The 20708-nt window shown below is 37.6% G+C and overlaps 2 protein-coding genes and 1 non-coding gene across 3 annotated transcripts in view; 1 reads left to right on the top strand and 2 right to left on the bottom strand.

The window, feature by feature from the left end:
• Positions 1 to 3928: 3928 nt before the first annotated feature.
• Trnan-guu lies at positions 3929 to 4002 on the bottom strand. Its single transcript has one exon. It is a non-coding gene; the product is annotated as a tRNA-Asn (tRNA).
• Positions 4003 to 4106: 104 nt separating this feature from the next.
• On the top strand, positions 4107 to 11666 carry LOC106815549 (male-specific lethal 1 homolog). Its single transcript, XM_014820016.1, has 8 exons — positions 4107 to 4622; positions 6687 to 7060; positions 7623 to 7870; positions 8355 to 8416; positions 9331 to 9398; positions 9714 to 9844; positions 10161 to 10233; positions 11258 to 11666. The coding sequence occupies exons 1-8, from the start codon at positions 4203 to 4205 to the stop codon at positions 11325 to 11327; spliced, it is 1446 nt and encodes a 481-aa protein (XP_014675502.1). The 5' UTR covers positions 4107 to 4202; the 3' UTR covers positions 11328 to 11666.
• A 5708-nt stretch (positions 11667 to 17374) lies between these two features.
• LOC106815544 (small ubiquitin-related modifier-like) overlaps positions 17375 to 20708 on the bottom strand; it is a 5269-nt gene continuing 1935 nt past the window's right edge. The window contains exons 2-5 of the mRNA XM_014820012.1: positions 18763 to 18825; positions 18389 to 18466; positions 18003 to 18074; positions 17375 to 17633 (exon numbers count right to left, since the gene is read on the bottom strand). Of these exons, the coding sequence (XP_014675498.1) occupies positions 17574 to 17633; positions 18003 to 18074; positions 18389 to 18466; positions 18763 to 18825 (273 nt within the window). The 3' untranslated portion in view covers positions 17375 to 17573. The remainder of the gene's footprint in view (positions 17634 to 18002; positions 18075 to 18388; positions 18467 to 18762; positions 18826 to 20708) is intronic.

The raw sequence follows: 20708 nt of genomic DNA, 5'->3' as shown, positions 1-20708 counted from the left end.
AAAATTCAAGCGGTATTATACTAGAAATTACCTGCGCAAGCCACGCCTATGCACATGCGCACATTGTGCTGACGGTCACGTCGGCGTCGATAGAGGTATTATAGCGTCCGTTAGATCAGCGCATGCGTGCGAGCAGCGAAGCGGCATGCGTGCGTGCCACATTCTCTGTTTTCTATGCGTATGTGCGTTACGAACAAATTCGAAGGTGAACAAATTACACACGCACGTAACGCATACGATTACTGCCATGAGGGCGACCAGCGAGCAAATGCGCTGCAGACAGCGGTAAAGCATCGGTAGCAAGTCGATCTTACAATATTTAATGAATTAAAAAGAAATTTAAATTTTTGTTTTAAATTTTTGTTTGTTAATTTTTTTTTTTTTTTCGTTGTTTTTCACTTCCATCCTTTGGAAATCTATAAAAACTGCAATAATGACTCAGAATGATAGTTACAATCGGGTACAAAACACGACACGCAGTTAATGTTACCAGAGCATTGATTGTGTAGAACCAGTAGGTTCGTTGTCATGCCACCGTGACGTCATCACTTCGGTACTCTATTCTTTCACTGTAAGAATTACATGAACAACATGTCTTTCCGAGGTCTGTGCTCGCGCATGCATTATTTTGTTGAAATTATACATTTACATTAGGGAGCACACACTCTCCAAAGGGTTGGCGTAAACGGTCCGAATTCCCAAATTCACCTATCACAGCGGACAAAGAGAAAACCGTGTTCGTGTATACCCTGCAATCGCCAAAAAACATAGTTAAAATTACACACTTATAGTAAATAGCGCATACTCACCAGTCGCTTTGATATAAAAATGTCTATTCTAGTGTCTCATTTTAATAATTATCAGGCGACGAGTATTCCCGACTCCCGTTTCACTGCATAACGTCAGGGGATATCTCTGTTCCAACAAAACGACGTATTGACACGAAACGTCTATATTCTCAGATTTCATTTTAATACTTGTAAGACGCCCACACTCTGAATTTCTATAAACTGTAGCATTACGTGAGACGTTTGTTTGTGCATGCCCAATACGTGTCTGCCAATAGTAATACTAGTTTGTTGTAATTATTTAATTAATACGGTAAGCATATAATCACCAGTAGTGCAACAAAATACATCTAACCTTTTTTCGTTTTAATAATATTTAATAATTTATTCCTCCCGAACTCCGCTATTCGGTAGCATAGAGGTATATGCCTGAAAGTACCTACCAACGCAGTATTTCCCAAAAGAAGAGTCGAACTTATACATTAATAGTAGAGAGTAATGTGAACAATAGTAGAGCAATAGTAATAGTAGATAATAGTAATAGTAAAGATAAGAATAGATAATAAGAATAAGAGTAGATAGTAATAGAGTAGAAGTAGAAGAATAAGAGTAGATAGTAATAGATAATAGTAATAGTAGAGCAATAGTAATGTGAACTGTGAAATGTATATCCCAATGCCTCACTTCAATATTATTAGGTGGCCCAGGTTTCCGGAAGCTGTGTTCGCGCGTATCCAATATTTTTCCAAATAAACATAATTTTATTGAAATTAGACATTTAAAGTAGCGAGCACATATCGTCACGTGTAGTTTCATAGAAATATATATTATATATATATAGACTATCTAGTATATCATTTCTATTAATATTTTGTTATTAAAGCTATCTAGCATGGGTCAGCGGGACTGGGGCAGGTGCCACCATAACATTCAGAGAAATAAAAATAAAAAATACGTCTCAGACACATAAATAACCGTAGTTATATATTATTAGATATACGTGTTTAGTTTGGCATAATTATGTCGCTAGCGCACTGCCCCAGCCATTCCTAACTTCGATATGACTGTATGTTCTTGAAAAGAGGTTCGTAAAACTGCGGTGCGCTTGACTTATTGAACAATGGATATGGGTTCACAATGCCTATCTTCACTGCACCTGTCACATGCAGTGTAGATATGTAATTTGATATCCCGGTGTTTAGTGGATAAAGATTTGTATTAAAAATAAACCCCTCGCATAGTGGGCAAAACGGTTAAGATAATAGTGTGTGTATTTGTATGAAATATATAACAGGAAATCCGGGCTGCACGTAGCCTAAATAAATTCTTACGGATGAAAATCTTAGCGTTAACAAATTATACGAATAAGCCATATCGGAAAGTCCCCGCCGCCATATTGAGATCAGATAAGAAGGGGTATAAGTTGCCTATATATAACATGGTGACGATAGTACTAGTCTAGGTTTTTAGCTCAGCTGACGAAGTCCGATGCAGCTTGTAGAATCGCATGAGCGTCCGTCCGTCCGTCCGTCAACAGTTGGGCACAAATCTTAACCGCTCGACGTACGGTCTTGATATTCGGAACTTCGGGGGAGATCGCGAAAAGGACTCGGTATGTCGAATTTGGGGGTCAAGGGTCAAAGGTCAAAATGTGTCAATGGAGGGGTAATATTTCCCCCTTAACTTAAGGTATAGCAGGAAATACGGAATTGCGGCACAAATCTCAACGGCTCGACCTACGCTATGCTCTGAGCGCGAACGCGGTGGCGGGAGGGCGCACTTGATTCGGTTGCCAGTGAGTTTATCAGAAGTATACCTGGCTACAGTACACGCCAGTTGAGCGCTGTCGCTCTGCGGCACTTGTTGATCTATAATTTTCTTCACTAATATCGTACTTCAATTCACATGCAGGTGCGTTTCTGTTTACAGAAACATTTACGAATATGATTGTGGTCATTTGGGATATTTTGCAATGTTTGTGTAAATGCAAAAACTAAAAACGCACGAGCGTTTACATTAATCATGTACTTTTCTAAGCGCGCCTCGGCCATTTTATAGTATTTATACCCTTTTTTTCTATGACTTAAATAACACAGCTGGACTTTCCGATATCACTTATTGGCGGGGCATACTTTTTATGATGCAAAGAACCAACCCACACTATAAGATTAGGGAAAAAAGTGATAGTTTAGATCTATTTAATTTATTACATTTATTTTGTGGTTATTTATGTGTCTGAGACGTATTTTTTTAACAATTTCTCTGAATGTTAGGGTGGCACCTACCCCAGTCCTACTGACCCTTGCTAGATAGCTTTAATAACAAAATATTAATAGAAATGATATACTAGATCGTCTATATGTATATATATATATGAAACTACACGTGACGATATGTGCTCGCTACTTTAAATGCCTAATTTCAATAAAATTATGTTTATTTGGAAAAATATTGGATTGTAAGAAATAAAGTTACACAAACGCACCCGTAATATTGATCTACTTTTTGCGAATTTTAAATACTTTATTTATTGATTTTATCACATTTTTATTTATTAATAATTCTTATATAATAATAGCAATAGTAATTAAACAGCATTGTTAATAACCATGCGAAACTCATGCTCAATGCCTACAGCTACTACTATGCTAATTACCTTCATTTATGAACTTCTTGTAACGAAGTATAATTAGTACGCTCATATATGCACTAGGCCTACTTTGTAAAACTGTTTATGCCATTTACCTGTTTGTACCATCACTGAACTATGTTACCATCACAGTGTTGTAGATATTCTGTATAACGTATAATATAATGTAATGAACATAATATGTGTTTCTGGAAATAAAGGACATTATAAAAAAAAATAACCATGCGAAGCGTTATGCAAGTGTTATATACAAAACATAAACTTATTATTTGTGTATCAGAATATTTTTAACGTTTGTAGGCCCGTTGTTGGTAGTTCTTATACGAGTATATAGTATCATACCTAACAACTATACATCACTACTATATACTATTACTATATACTTATATCTTACAACAGTATAGTAGGGCTGCGCAGTTTGTAAGAAATTTTTATGTATATTATGTTTAGGTCAAAAAATATGTAAAAACGAAAGAACAACAAAACGTATCGTCCCTGGGTGGGCTCGAACCACCAACCTTTCGGTTAACAGCCGAACGCGCTAACCAATTGCGCCACAGAGACGTGAACGCGCTCATTCCGACTTGTGTTCTATATTATTTCCTACACTAGCTCTGACATCTGCACCAGTTTCAGTGACGTCATTTTCTTGCTGCTGCAAGAATGGTAGCATTGCGGTGCTTGTTCGTATAGCATGTTCATCTGCTTTGATTATGTTTTTCTTTATGCTCAGTTACTGATATACGAAGTACACACGCCGTACCATGAAATCAGACTTCACTGGAATTCATGACCTCAACACCTACGACAACAGTTTCATAGAACGGTGCAAAATGGCGAAGAATTTGATGCTTTTGAACGGGCATGATGGCGACCACGGAAATAGCGTTGTTATGGACTGTCGTTCTCACATCGGCGGTAACGACACAGATACGTGTGGTTCGGATGCCACAGGTCTTAAAAATGATGCAGATATGTCGAATGTTCATAGCTTGGTACATCAAGTAAAACGAGATTTTCGCATAGGGAGCGACGATGCTAAACTACTCAAAACCTCTCAAAAGAGCGAGGTTCAGCATTTGAAAGAATTGTTGTTGTTAAATCTCGACGTAATTCATCAGCAACAGGATGAGCTTCGAACTAAAGATCGGCAAATTAGGGGATATCAACAAGACAAAGAATCGGTATGCATTTGTTTCATCCTCATTATACTTTCATGCTTTCATTATACTCATGGTCATGAAATACCGTCCATGATGATAATACACAATACACATTACAACTGGGAATCGAACGTTGCCAGGAAAATGGCGACACCGACTTGTGTAAAGCATGACAAGGTCAGGTCATACCCATACTCATAAGTCATAGATATTGATGCTTCAGGTCAAAGGTCACATGTTTTGAGTTGTATAAGTTTCTATTTACAAACACTGAAACAGTATTGGACAGTAACCCAGTATTACCGAATACCGAGTTACAATTACATAATCATTTGAGGGCCGTTTTTGTGTAAAAATTAAAATATAATAAAACATCAGAGTGGCTATATATGCCCGGCAGCCGGCATAGGTCTTCGATTTCCTAAATCAGTAAATGCCCGGCAGTTTTTAATTTTCAGCGTTATCTCAAGTAAACAAGGGTTAGGGTTAGGAACTGCCGGGCATTTATGAAATCGAAGACCGTGCCCGGCTGCCGAGCATATAGCTACAGCGATAAAACATACATACCAATTAAGTTACCAACCATAAAATTCACTGTTTAATTGGTCCAGTGCTTAATCGAGTCTTTTTCATGGCTTTGATAAATTAAAGCAGGTACTACTGTATGTGTTTGTCTGTCAGTCTGTCACATTCTACTTTTTACTTTATACTGTGCAGTGCATTGCCATTGCTATACAGTGATAAGTAAAGTGCAGTCTATTCTTGTATTTTGAACTAGCCGGTTACCCTGCGTTGCTCGGGAAAACCTAACTTGAGTTTTGTTCAAAAATGTTGGTTTAAGGATACACCAGTTTTGAATGGCCATGTTTCAAATTTCTTTATCTAATCAAATTCTTACTAGTTCATAGTTCAGAAGTATTTATTCATGCTTAATACAGATGATTATATCAATTACAGTATGGTGATGACAAAAAAATGTTTGGAAAGTAAAGTAAGTGCAAAGTAACTGTATAGTCTCCAAGCCAGCTGCTCATGGAAGGCTTATAGCAACCTTGATTATCTAGTTGTTTTCAACAGCATTTTCGTCTAGACGTACCAAGAGAGAAGCAGTAGTAATGTTGTGATTATGTGTTTTCACTAAGCCAAGAACCAACTAAGAATGCATTCATGATTCTCTGTGTGGTTGCAATGAGGCTGACATTATAGGCGGATTTTTCAAACAACATGGGCAAGCACACATGCACCGATGCACATGTCAGCATGTCGTGATTACATTCAGGGTTCGAGAATAAGAGCACCAAGCAGCATTTTTGCTACTTACAGTTGTCAGTTTGCTGTTAAGCATCAGTTAATTAAGGGTGAGTGCCAGCATGCCAAGTATTAGGGGTGCAACGAATCACAACTTCACGGTTCGGTTCGGTTTTCGGTTTTCACACTTCGGTTCGGTTATTTTCGGTTCGAATATTTGCGATCAATTACAAATCTTATAACACCAAACAGAAGTGCAAATTTAATAATCAGACTGGTTTATAAATATTAAATAATAATGTCACTAAAATTCTTTGAACAACAAACCTTTAATATACAATACCCAAATGTTAGGGCAAATTCAACAAAACCTTTGTACAGGAAATTCAAATATTTGACTTCAGTAAAAGTAACCAAATAGGCAAATATGTCCAATAGTCCATCTCAGTGTCTTTGTACTTCATTGATTAGGTGTAAGAAACACAATCCCAATTATTTTGCAGACAAAATGAATGCTTTGACCTTCTCGTGGCATGTAGCAAGTGGTCTATCAATGTTATCTGCTCGCTGATTGGCCGAGAGTTTACGACCAGCCAATCGCAGTGCGCGTATCTCAAAAGCGTATATATCGGGTATATATAAAATGTGGAACCAAAACCGAGCCGAAAACGGAACGACGGTTCGAATATCCGAATGGTGGCGCAAAAACCGCGGTTTTCGGTTAACCGCGGTTAACCGTTACACCACTACCAAGTATGGGACATTTTTATCCTTTATATTTCTTGTCAATTCTTTGTTAGAGTTGCTAATTTATTGTCTTGTTATTACTTTTCACAGTTAAAATGTCGATTGGTTCGTATGGAACGGAGGATCTCAGTGCTTCGACAGAAGGCGGTTAAACAGGAGAAACATGCACAGGCTGAAGCTCTTAAGAAGAAAGCAGCGGAGACAGATAGTTCCGTGCCAGCTTCTACTGCTGAGAAAGTCATGCTTAAGACTAATGAAGTGGATCTATCTCAGCCTTGTACAGTACCTGAGCCTTCAGTTGAAATAGAAGCAACAACAGAACTTGCGCCCAGCACACCATCTTTACCACCGGTGAAGGTTACAACTAGTAAAGCAACACAGACGGTCGCCTTAACTTCTGACACTATCAGCAAGACTCGGATGCGACCTCATGTATTGACTAAAGCTGGTAGAGGCAGGAAAAGGCATGTACATAATAACATACACGTGCTTTCATGCCTAATGAAAGGTCTCTAAATTTATGCGGTCGATTGAATACACCCAGCCGTGTTAACATATATCCTGTGATCTATTATTTTCCTTACTCAATGGAAAAAGAATGGTGCTCAAGGATGTATGATACTCAAAAAAGTGGCTAAATTAAATATTTTTTATTTGATTGATAGTATATAAAGATTGGTTGTGAAACAATTCATATTTATTAAAAAAATGAACTGATTTCAAACAACTGAAGCATTGGAAAACATCAAACTTTAAAAAAAGTGCAGGTGATATTTTCTTCTATGCTCTTGCTGAGTTATCAGATTTGCTGAGAAACATGTCTGTATAATGGTCATAGTTTACTTTAAATGTTATAGTTGTTGCTTGTTCATTCAAGCATTTCCATAAGGATGCACATGTCTAGTGAACCTCCTTGTTTGAGATGACAATAATTGTTTCTTATCATATCACAACAAAAAATAGCCATGGAAAATAAGCATTTTCATTTGAAGTTCAGAAATGATGCTATTTTTGCACGTGCCACAGGACCTACAACCGGGTGCATCAACGTGGTGCGAAATCCACAAGGCAGTCGACCCGAGGAGAACAGAGGGAGCGCATTAAGCCGCAGTCCCGCCCTGCAGAAAATGAGCCGGCGGTTGCATGCCGACTGCGCAAGTCTGACTCGCTGAGTGATGAGGAGAACAACATCCTGCGTGCACCTGAGTACTACTCGTATAGCATTGAGACAGCCAACGGGGACAGTGTCATTGATAGTCATAAGAAAATGATGGGTGAGGCAATGTGTGTAACCTGTATATATATTTTAGAGGAGGTGTGCTTAATTTTATGTTTATGAGTTTCAGAACGTGGAGCTTGTAACATACTTAAGTAAGATTATATTTTTATCCCTAATAACTTTAACTTGGAAAACTTCCAGTGAAATATAGATTTATTCAGTCTAAATGATGTCTAGGTTATTGCAATCACTTATCATTTAATTCGTTAAAACAAGTTTAAGCACCCAGTTTTAAACTAGGGATGATAAACATCAAAAGTGCAACTTGAGTTGTCACTGCAACAGGCAGCAAAGAAATAATGCCACTAAACATGCTAATAAGCAATAACTGTGCAATTTAGATATTAACATCTAATTTCTATTGAAGAGTGGTGTAATAGAGCTAATAAATCATGGTGTATAGGGAAATTAATTTTATTTTTAATGCAAGTTAATGTTGAAAACTATTACTACTTACTTATTTTTGTGCCTATTTACAGTTGAGATTCCAACATGGAGGTTACATCCATTACCTAGTTGCTACACATTAGAAGGAACAGAAGTGAGTGAATGATTTAACAAGTTATAGGTGACTCTCAGGTAGGGTTACACTGATGGATTATCAAGTTGATCTCTTGGGTTATTAGAAAGAGTGCTCTGGGAAGAAAAAGAAAGGGAAATGTGGTTCATGAATGGGAGGATGTAAATTTCACATTATAATTGCATTATGTATAAGAAAAATCTTCTTTAGGCCCTAAAAATGCATACACTGTGTTTGGCAATGTCAGGTGTTGATTGCATTGCTGAGGCCATCACATGATGATGGTGCACCAAGAAAAGCTCATTTAGCTGTATTAGTGTTGGCATGTGCAGTCGTTAACAAGGTGATCTGACAAAAATGGAAATCAGGTTGGCAACGTGGAGAATTTGATATGGCAAGAGTCAGTATATAAGCAGATCAATTGTTTATCAGTTGTGAGGCGTAATTTAATTATGCAGTAGGTATTTGTTTATAAGTTGAGGTTTATTTGTCGGGTAACCCAATTGTGGTGGAACCAAAGTGTGGCGGAATTGGGATAAATTGGTAAATAGTGAATCACAGTTTCTCTAGGATTTTTAGAAGGCACGTTATTTATGGGCGGATGGGGAAGGACCCGGAAGGGGTTGTACCAGGTGTAGTCAATTGCACATTTTATAAGGGGCCCCAATACACAGGTAAAATCGATCAGTTTGGATGTGTGGACATCAAGCTGTCATAACACAGCATGACTGTGTTTGGATTGCCAAAAGTAAACGCAGCTCAAAATGAAGTTATGCTGATTAGGCAATTAAGTACCGCCAGAAGATTTTTGGGATTATATGTGGGATGTTCCAGTTAGATTCAAATTTTAAGGCATGTGAACCCCGACATGCATTAGATGCGTGGTGAAAACCCTTATGAATGTTAGTGATTTATGCCAATGTCTTTCTCTTTAGAATATAGACGACGATATATTTCTTAAGAGGCACCAGAAGTTCGAAATGGATGAGAAACGCAGAAAGAGGTATGTAAATTATATTATTTTACTTTTCTCTTTATCTCTGCATAGAAAGTAAACATAGGCTGGATTCGTATATCATATATAAAAATGACATTCAAGGTTGCCTCGACAGCAAGCACAGCCATCAAACATGTTAGCAACTGGCTGCATAACATTTATTGGTAGCCAGCAATCGAATATTGATGTGACTGTAGGAGGCCTTTCTTATGAATTATCGTTAAGGACAATTTTACGTTTCGTTTTCCAAATAATTGGTAGTAATTTACAAATTGCAATTTGCAACATCTGGGATTAATGTAGAAAAGTGTGCATGTTCAGGTGGGATATACAGCGTCTAAGAGAGGCAAAAATGTTGGAGAAATTGGAGAGTGGACGGCATGGAAACAAGGACAAACGTAGACACTCTGTGGAGCATCCAATAGAGTCTCTTTATCCTCTTCCAGATAATGGTGAGTACTAGGTTTTTCCCACCTCATGCCTGTCCTCACCCAATAAGATAGTGGATGCAGTTGAGGTCATAGTATATCCAATTTTACATACAGTTATTTGACAAATTACATAAACTTTCTATTAAAGAAATAAACCCGTTTCTCGGTTATCACTTTTGTTAGACAGTATGTTGTTTCAGGATTTGGACCATGTGTACTTGGTTTATGTTTTTATTTAATGATATGTCTTTGTAGCAGCTGTGTTATGCACTCGATCACTGAAATCTATTGCATTGTATCTCGTGTTTATATATGTATTTTTATGTAATTATTTCAGCTCAGGTGATAGAAATTTGTAACACGGTTCCAGTGGTAGCATTTGGCTGTGTTATACCCAATTGTGAGCAAAGGTAAGTAAATACCTATTATATAGGCTTATTATATATATATATGGAATGTATGAATTTATGTGGCTCTATTAGTTGTCAAAGTTAATACGTATGTAGTACTTTGGCATTTGGTAGCTCAGTGATGGAGTGGTATAAGGTAATGCACATTTGCTCACCACTATGTTACTGTTAAACCTGCAACCTGCAACCCGCAAGTGCAATCCTGCTGATAATATACAATTTTTCAACAAATATAATTGTCTATAATAAGTAGCCTGTAAGTGTGTGTATGTAGTGATTTCACAAATATCATTTTAAGCTAAGGTTGTTAAATGTAGTACAATTCGTGTAGTTATGTTAAAATATATTTCAACTAGATATGTTTTAAATGTGCTAGAATTCATATAGTTACGTTAAAATGGATAAACCTCGCAACAAAAAGCCTATATATAGACCTACTGTGAGCATACTTGCAGTGTGCAAACGTCACGAAATGTTCTAATTGGGCCAGAGAAGTGCTACAAACATTGGGATTTTCAAAATTACATCCGATGTTATGTCACACAGCTAGTAGTAGCCCTGCGCTAGCGCAAATAGTTCCTGGAACGAAATCACTATATTTATTAAGTAATATATATAACGATATGATTTTAACAAATTTCACAATTTTGTACTGAACAAACATAATAATGAATTATAACTTGTTTTATCATAGAAAAGAACTGTTAACGATCGCTCCGCTGTGTCCCGGATGTGTAGACATTACTGTGGCGCTACTTTCGTAAGAGAAGTAATTCGTTTAGATTTTGAGAAGAAATGTTATGAAAGTAGCAATACAAATGAGTTCTAGTGAATTTTTGCAACATAGATGAGCTCACAGTAGGTCTATATATGCATTTAGCTGTGAGGTTAAGCAACTTTAAACATACATATCAACTAGATATGCTAAATATGCTACAATTCATATAGTTGTATTAAATATGCTACAATTCATATAGTTGTATTAAATATGCTAAAATTCATGCCATTTTCCTTCTCATTTAAGTGAATTTGGCCTGCCTTGGCTACCAACTACTCAGACACAGCTAAGCCCAAAGAGGAAGAAGAGAAAGTAATTCTCTTGGGTTCAAGAAGTGATGGTGTACAGGGTTATTTAAAGGTAGATGGTTTGGGTGGTAATCTCAGTGAGCTGGTTTGCAGGTGGCCACAGGTACTTGGGCCATTTCAATAATAAAATTACAGTAAATAATTACGAATTATATTTACTACCAAATTTCTCATGCCTATGTGCTCTATGTCATCTAAAATCCCATGTAAATGCCATTTAATTATTCCTTGACAATACACAACTTAACAGTATCGACACCACTGTCCCAGGGGTAGAAATGAACTTTTGAACAAGGGAGTCCAACGGACTCCCTGCCCTCAAAAAGAGGGAGTCTGCAGCAAAATGAGGGAGTCCGCAGTCTGAACTTCAAAACTAAAGATATTAACAATAACGCATGTGCTTATTTTGAAGATTCATGCGGTTGCACATCCGCCAAATTGTCTTTGGACATTTGCTGAAAAAATACGGCATTTCCGTGAGGCCATGCTCTGGAACGAACTAGATAGTATAGCAGAATTTTCAGGGAGTCACACGGACTCCTGCATATGTCAAATCAGGGAGTCCGACAGTAAATTATGGAGTATTTGACTCCGGACTGACGTTAATTTCGCACCCTGCTGTCCACAAGTTACACACAAGAACAACAACGCAAATTCACTCTCGGTGGTGATGTAAATGGGAGGAATTGGTGGTTTGTACATAAATAATGGTGGTGCACTGCATACTCGGTTAACTGCGCCCTGCTTCTCAGCTTCAAACCGATTCCTGCAAATCGACTGCAAACCAAGCTACATACAATGAATAAACTTGTTGACGTGACCAATAGTGCTAGTAGGGATATTCAGATATCAAACGCTAAATCCTCTCCTTTACATTTCCACGGAGAGCAAATCTGTTACAGTATTTTGCGAGCTTACTCTGAGTAAATCGAGTTGCATGCATGTAAAACATTTTTTGAACAAGTGAACATTTGTCTATACAGAAATATTTGTATCGCGTAATAGTGTAATAAGTGTTCACTAGTTCAATTCATTCAAATTTCAAATAATTTCTTTCATATCTGTGTCATGTCTTGGGTTGCTTGGCTGTCTATTTGTGTTGTTCTAGTTTGCAACGATGCAAGCAGTTTGCAATTTTGGCTCCGATGCATTACCATCTGCTTTATCTTGCACTTACCGTAAGATTTAGTGTATTAGAAAAGTGTTTGAATGGCGTTTACAGGACATATATAGAGTACGTAAACATAAAAATATTGATGGTAAATATAATTCGTATTTATTTACTGTTTATTATTTAAACAGGCCAAGTGCCTGTTCAGGTGGCATGTGTACATGCAGTTGTCTATGCAAGTCTGGTTGGTTTGCGTCGCAGGCAGCATGGATTACTGGTGATGCACATTCACTTCATTGGTTACTGCAAATTTGTTGAGAATGTGAATGTGATACATACGCTATCGTTACACGTCGACATGTAATTGGGCAATGTTTAGAAATGTGGTCTGTTTTCTAGTGTATTGGCACAAAATTGCATTTTTCAAAGTAGTTTCTTTGAAATCTGGATATTACTACAAGGGGATATTCTCTGGGATTGATTTCCAGTGGCACTTACATATTTTGATAGACAATGTTATAAAGCAGTGCAGATTATAGGCGTGTGGAAGGAATTTTTGTCATCTAATACTTGTCATTTTGCATTCCTGTCTGCATATTATCGCTGCAAGGGTCTATGTCTCCCTAGGTACTGCCGGAATGTACCCTGGTTACGGTCCGGTATACCGGAACGTACCCTGGTACTATCTAATATGCCGGACCGTACCTCGCCTACTCCACTAACGAGTCTAGGGAGTCGCCTATGCCTACGCCTACTCCCTAACCCTAACCCTAACCATATCAGATAGTTACGCTCATAGGGTCTATGTCCACCAGGGTACTGCCAGAACGTACCCTTGGTACGGTTCGGTATACTGGAACGTACCCTGGTAACCATCTGATATGGTTAGGGTTAGGGTTAGGGAGTAGGCGTAGGCGACTCGTTAGTGGAGTAGGCGAGGTACGGTCTGGCATATTAGATAGTACCAGGGTACATTCCAGTATACCGGACCGTACCCAGGGTACGTTCCAGCAGTACCCTGGGGGACATAGACCCTCTCAACGATAGTTACCAGGGTACGTTCTGGCAGTACCCAGGGAGACATAGACCCTATCAGCCATATTATCCTATGCGAATAATAGCGAGGATGCACAAATACGTGATATTCCAACAGATGTAGCTGGTTGCCTCCCTTGTGGTACAATTTGTTTAAGGTGCATTAATATGTCGATGCTGCCTTCTAGCAATTTAACATGATGTAGTGGGATTATCAGACTATCATGTTATATTTTGTTCAGATATTATCCAGTGTAACATTTTCTTGTACTGTTAATCTACATGTGAGCTCCATCTTATGTTTATCACTTTCTGTGGAAATTGCAATACGATTGTATAATGCAAGCTTGTTCAAACGTACACAAATCAGAACTCATCGGAACGTTCTTGTGGCACCTTAAATGCTCACTTTTTATGGTAGCTATATTGTAAACTTGCTCTGCTAGACCACTCAGTTACAAAAGTTGCTACCCAGATCTTAATTATAACACTAGCTATCTGTTAACTTGTGATTAGTAGATATCATTCAAATCTGAAACAATTGAATGATAAAACAAATACTACTACAATTAAGTCAGACTACACTAACGCTGAGAGGGTCTATGTCCCCCGGGTTACTGCCGGAACGTACCCTGGTACTATCTAATATGCCGGACCGTACCTCGCCTACTCCACTAACAAGTCTAGGGAGTCACCTACGCCTACTCCCTAACCTGAACCCAAACCCTAACCCTAACCCTAATCCTAACCCTAACAATATCAAATAGTGACCAGGGTACGTTCCGGTATACCGGACCGTACCCAGGGTATGTTCCGGCAGTACCCTGGGGGACATGACCCTATGAGCTACACTAACAGTATTTGTTTGTGGTTATCTAGTGCTGGTCATTACTGTAACCGCTGTTGTTATGTGCAAAGTATTTGTAAGCACACCTGTCGTATACTACAGATTTACTCATCCCAGCAGCCTACGCATAGTAGTTTTTTCTAAATTTACACTACTCAGAATGGCTAGACCATATCGGAGACCTCAAAATGGCTACACCAGTTGGTCTGAAGGTACTAAATATATGAGCGGATTGAAACGTTTTTCAAATTTTGAAATTAATACAGTTTTATGCTTTAGTTATTATTAGATTGACACTTTATATTCCTGCTTGGTTAGTAGATGCAGCACTTTAACAATAACTTTAGACTCGTCACTGAATCCATATTTATTCTTTGTAGTTACATGTGGAAAAGATAACGTTAGTATTATCAGTTCTTATGGGAAGTTGCTCTTTTAACTGTTTTTTTCTGGGGTTTACGGCAATTGTCATTTTTAAAAGTTCCGCCATGATTTTTACATACATGCACACTTACACACGAGTACTAGACCATAAGCATAATTGTAAATGTGTAGTGAAGACATGATTATATTTTTGTCGTGTACTTAGTGAGGCTCATAGGGTCTATGTCCCCCAGGGTACTGCCGGAACGTACCCTGGGTACGGTTCGATATATCGGAACGTACCCTGGTAACTATCTGATATGGTTAGGGTTAGGGAGTAGGCGTAGGCGACTCCTTAGACTCGTTAGTGGAGTAGGCGAGGTACGGTCTGGCATATTAGATAGTACCAGGGTACGTTCCGGCAGTCCCCGGGGGACATAGACCCTCTCAGCCTTAGTGAGGAATGTCCGGTTTTACGCGTTTCCAAAAAAAAAAAAAACCGTAGACTGCTTTGTGCTACAGATGTTACTACTATAACACGTTCTGTTAATGCACACTTGTATGTCTAAGCCTATTAACTAGTGCTTTTATCATTCACGACATGGTAGGACCATCCAACTTACATGATGTCAGGAATATCTGGTGTAGTAAATTCTTATGCTGGTAAGAATCAAGTGGGTTGCAGCTTGTGTAGGTATCATTTCGTTAATGAAGGAAGATTTTGTTCAACATAATGTATTGTACGTAACTTGTTCTCATATGGCACATGTAGCCGCTGTTAATGTACAAAGTTCCGACAGTTTCCTGTTGGTCCACTGTAAATAAGTTATCAAAAATAATTCTAAAATAAAGATGGATTTTGTAAAAAAAAAAAAACCCCCTACTTCGAGTTCTGAATGAGTTAAAATATTTTCTAACATTCACAAATTATCACATATATTGTTTTATCTTTATTATAGATGACGTCCAAATATAAGTTTCACTGAAGTACAAAAACATTTACGACACCTTAACTACTCTAAATAGTTGGAAAGCTTCAAGGAAAACATGATAACAGATGAATTATTCTTGACTTGCTTGGAAAACATGTAACATTTTTGATTAATAAGAGTGACCTGGCATGAAAACAGGATTGTTAACCATTCCAATAGACCACTCATTAACTGGATACAAAAGCATTAAGCAGTAGTGAGGATCTACACGCCTAGGTTCTCCGATTGTACAAGAAAGTAGACGAAATACATGAAATAACTCGATAGTACTCTCCAAACCATTGGTTGACGGTAGGGGATATGTCCTCTTGCTGCTATAAATAATCATAATGACCGATTTTGATGTAATAACACAAGTGTAAAAAATGGGTAAGACTATTCAAACAAGGACTACAATATAGCAACTCAAGCCTCGTGGTTGTGCTATAGTTACTCGAGTGGAAATTATGGAAGATGCAGGAAACTTCTTCCAAAACAGCAATGCCTTGCTAGTTACACATTACACCAAATACACAGAAAGTTCACTCAAAACAAACTACTGCAAGTCATCAAACAAGTGCTTACAACTTCTCCAACCATTTTATGCTTTTAAATGTAACAAGACAAAAACTATCTCACTATAGCTGTTGACAGTGAACATGGTAGCATTTAGCATTAGAAAGGGCGTTTGATTACCAATTGCTCACTACCAACAGACAACCGAGAAACCTTGCGCTAGAACCTCGACACACACACAAACTATGAGTTGACACGTATACTGCCAAACAGGAATTCCTAACAATTACATGTTTTACAGAATAATGTAGGAAGGTTAGGTCTACTAATATACAAGGAACCAATGTAATTTGAATGAGGTGTATATTATAAGAAAATGGAATATAAATGCATATGCTCATATGTGTGGAAGTTTTTCAATCATCTTCCTCCTGCAAATTACTTAAATTATCGAAATATGTTTGATAGCATTGATGGTTTTTCTTGAAGGTTCACTAATTGAAGGAGAAACCGTGATTTTTGGCTAAGTACTATTTAAAGCCAATTTACACATAAAATGTATTTACGTTAAATCTGTTTTAAGCCCGGCGCACACGTGAGTTATTTTACTCAAGTAAAATGACGCATGCGTCAAATTACTCAACGAAAATCCGCCGCACACGTGAGTAAAATGACTCATGCGTCATTTTACTTGAGTAAAATAACTCACGTGTGCGCCGGGCTTTAGGACACAAACTACCTCAAAATAAAAATGTACTCGCCTAATAATCACATAATTAGGTTTAAATGCATGTGACATAAGAAAATGTGGGGTAACACCGAGTACCATATTTTTATACCATTAATAATCAAAACCGCATTCTTCTTTCTCCACATTTTTTGTACAAGTCAGTAATGCCATCCAATATTATTAGATAGGTAAACCAGGAGTAGATAATAGGAGTAGTTCCCTATTATCTACTACTGGTAAACAACTACTATAGTTGGTAGTTAATGACTATTGGTATTAATTGTGTTTTGCTGAAATGGTTTTTTTCAACAATGTAATACTAATGTAGTTTTAATAGCAACTATAAATGAGAATATTTGCATACACTTCCAAAAATATCGCTCTTGTATTTAAAACCTGATGAATCACTCTTCCTAATCTTATTTAGGTCTAAAAGATTCTAAGATCACTTAGGCAATTTGTTTTCAGTCACAGATGTACAAGACCATTCTTTAAAATTAGTTTGCAGTAATGATTATCGCCACAGTTGTTTGCTATATCTAAAATAATAAAAATGTATGTACATAACACCATGCCATGTCCCACATAATGGAGGCTGGTGTCATCAAACCAATCCAGCTGCTAGATGCATTTCTCATGGATTTTCATACAGCATCACTCTGCAGAGGTATATCCTTGGTGTTATACTCCTCCCGTTTGCTCCTGGTACACCTCAATGACATCTTCATTTTCCATTTCAAGCTGAAAAATGTACAATGATAATGGAGCCAAGGATAATACTAATTTCATTCAAGGACCTAAGACATGTGTGAGCTGGCCTGATAAATACACTTTCAGGATTGCAGGGACCAATTCTACATAAGGAGGTGTTTCCCATAACAGCCCTACCCTTAAATTTCATGTTCTGAATGTATTCCTCTTTGTCCCACATGAAGTGTTATTAACAAAAGCAAGTTGCCTTGACAACGCTTCTTTAAAAGAAATGTTTGTCTTAGTGCTCCTCCAACTTGCCGCAGTGTCCTAAAATTCTGATGAAACCCTCAAGGCAATACTTGCCTTGTCATAAAAAGATTGAACCCTCCTTATTTGGCCTAGTGCACCTAAGCATACCTTCTTTGGTGTATCCTCGTCATTTATCCGATGTCCGTCAAAGAGAAATCGTAACGAGTTTGCTGGTATTCCCTATTTATGAACACACAGAGACAGATGGGGTTAAAGCCAAAAATTTTGCACCTGCTATTGCACTCTATACTTAATAAAGAACATACTCGTCAGCTTTTCTAATGTAACATACTTTTGCTTCTGTTCACTCATGAAGGAAGAAGCTGTTCATGCTAGTAGGAGCAAAAATATGTTAACTACTCCAAAGTTATGAATAATTAACAGTTTAGGTTTACATACCACACAATCCAATTAAACACACTAATTAAATCAATATTGATAATCAAACATTCTCTTAATTTTTTCTAGCCTTATTGCATAAATTATCAACTTACCACTCGTTCACTATACGACTTCTTTAGTTTCGCCATTGCTGTTGTCATTTTGACTTTGAAATGAATCTCATTGTTATCCTGAAGATTTAATGGTTGAAAATTTTAAAATAATGGTCTAAAAATCTAAAATCAATAACAAGTCTACAGAAAAAGTGGTGTCATAATTACATACACAAAAATGTAATGTACTATTGCTTTTACTACTGACAATGGGCTAGCTTTAATATTATTTGATACACGAAATATATGTTGGACTGCACACATACACTATATATATATTACCAAAAAAGCTACAATTATAATCAAATTTGAAGCGAGCAGTACCAACAGTTTAGTTTCTATTATCTGTGTAGAATATTGTAATCAATACAGACCTGCCCAAGGACTTTCAGCTTAATGTACTCCGATCCCGAGTCACCGCCATCTTTATGATGATCCTAAAGCATAGATAGAACCACCAAGTAGAATAATCTTTACTAATAATTTAATCCCTATTACCAAAAGATATTGAATGTTAGGAGGTTGCAAACACATGTTATTTTTATTAATGTACAGCCTTTGAACTAATAAATAACTAATAAAAAATAAATGAAACACTTGTAAGATTCCAAACATAATCAAAATTGTGTACAGTGGTGACTGGGTTAACCCTAACTATAGCTCTACCAATAATGCTTACCAACAAACGCATTTGTAATGCTACACTATGCGTCTATTGATAAATGCTAACTGATCTCTAAAAATTCAACATTCTAAAATTTAATTTAATTTTTCAATTGTTGCAACTATTTTCACATTAACGGCTTTGGCGACTCATCGCTTGACTCCTGGTTGACATTTACGGCACGTAAATGAATATCAACCACCGATTTCAAGTCTTGCTTGTAATGTAACCAGCAGTGATATTGGACAAACTAATACGCGTTAGGCTATAAGGTTATGTACTTATTAACTACACAAGGTGCCAGGACTTTACTCTAGCATTCGTCAACATTGCATAATCAATGGGCCTAGTATGCCTTTAAGAAAACAACTATTCACGAGCAACAACAGACTATACTGACTCCAAATGAAAGTAATTTGTGGCTGTTACCGTCGAAACACACTGCAGTGACAACAAATGACCATATTTACAGTTTAGAAAATAAGAAACTATTGTTTCCAATGAGCTGTTGCATACACACGCATAACATCATGCGACAACCACAACGACAAAAATATGTAGAATGATAGAATCGTTCAAAATTTTCAGCGCCAGATTCTAGCGACACTTTCGATTTAATCACACCCGTAGATGTTTTCAACGGCACATGACAAAAATAATTCATAACGGAAATTTCGCTGTTCAGATGTCTGCCGATTGCAATTGCATCGGTCGAACACACCATTTTAAGAATTCAGGACAATTCGGGTTTATAAGATCTAGGTTAGACATTGTGCAAGGTGGCCTAACTAAAACATTTGGCTATCTTTAGCACAGGCAGTGGCAGGTCCAGGATTTCAAGGAGGGGGTGAAAAGAGGCAGGGGTATGGGGGTCCTCCCCAAGAAAATTTTGAAAATGTAGATCGCAGGAGATGGTATTTGAGGCACTTTTGAGTACATGTACAGGCTTAATTCTGACCTCGGCAATTCTCTTTTTAGTAGAACAATTATTGCGCTTACAGCGCGGCATCGATTGCTGTACGGGGGGGGGGGGGGGGCATCGCTTATATTTATTTTATTGAAATTGTAAAAAAGCTGCAAAATGGTTGTAACCTGCTTTGCCACTCAATTACATAATTTAACCCATGCATCAGGTGCTGTTTTGTACAGCCACGCGACTATTATACTTGGCAATAATTAACTAGTATATGTGTAAAAATCATGTTAGTCCAACAGAGGGGTGGCGAAGCCACCCAAATCCACCCACCTGGATCCGCCACTGACAGGACATAAAAATCAATGGTAAGCCCATGTAACATTAACATTCTCAAGTTTACAAACCTAAAATGCCCACTATTGTGTAGCGAGAATTGAGACGAACTTTGACCTATCATCACTCGTTAATGCTTGCAGTATGGGTGCGGGCTAATCCCTGCGACATTGATGCTGAATGTTATGGGTTGTCATTGACATTGTCGCTGCAGTGTTTTGGCATTTACTGTTACTACCTACGTGTGTACAGCAAATAATTTTTAAACTCCAGACAAGTGTATCTGGACCAACAGTACATAATCATGCTGCGCAAGTCAAAAAGTGAAAACTCTTACAGAATAGAGTACCGAAGTGATGACGTCACGGTGGCATGACAACGAGCCTGCTGGTTCTACACAATCATAT

The sequence above is a fragment of the Priapulus caudatus genome, unplaced genomic scaffold (genome assembly GCF_000485595.1).
Source record: "Priapulus caudatus unplaced genomic scaffold, Priapulus_caudatus-5.0.1 Scaffold1144, whole genome shotgun sequence".
Classification (NCBI taxonomy): domain Eukaryota; kingdom Metazoa; phylum Priapulida; class Priapulimorpha; order Priapulimorphida; family Priapulidae; genus Priapulus; species Priapulus caudatus.
This window is presented reverse-complemented; position numbering and strand designations above follow the sequence as displayed.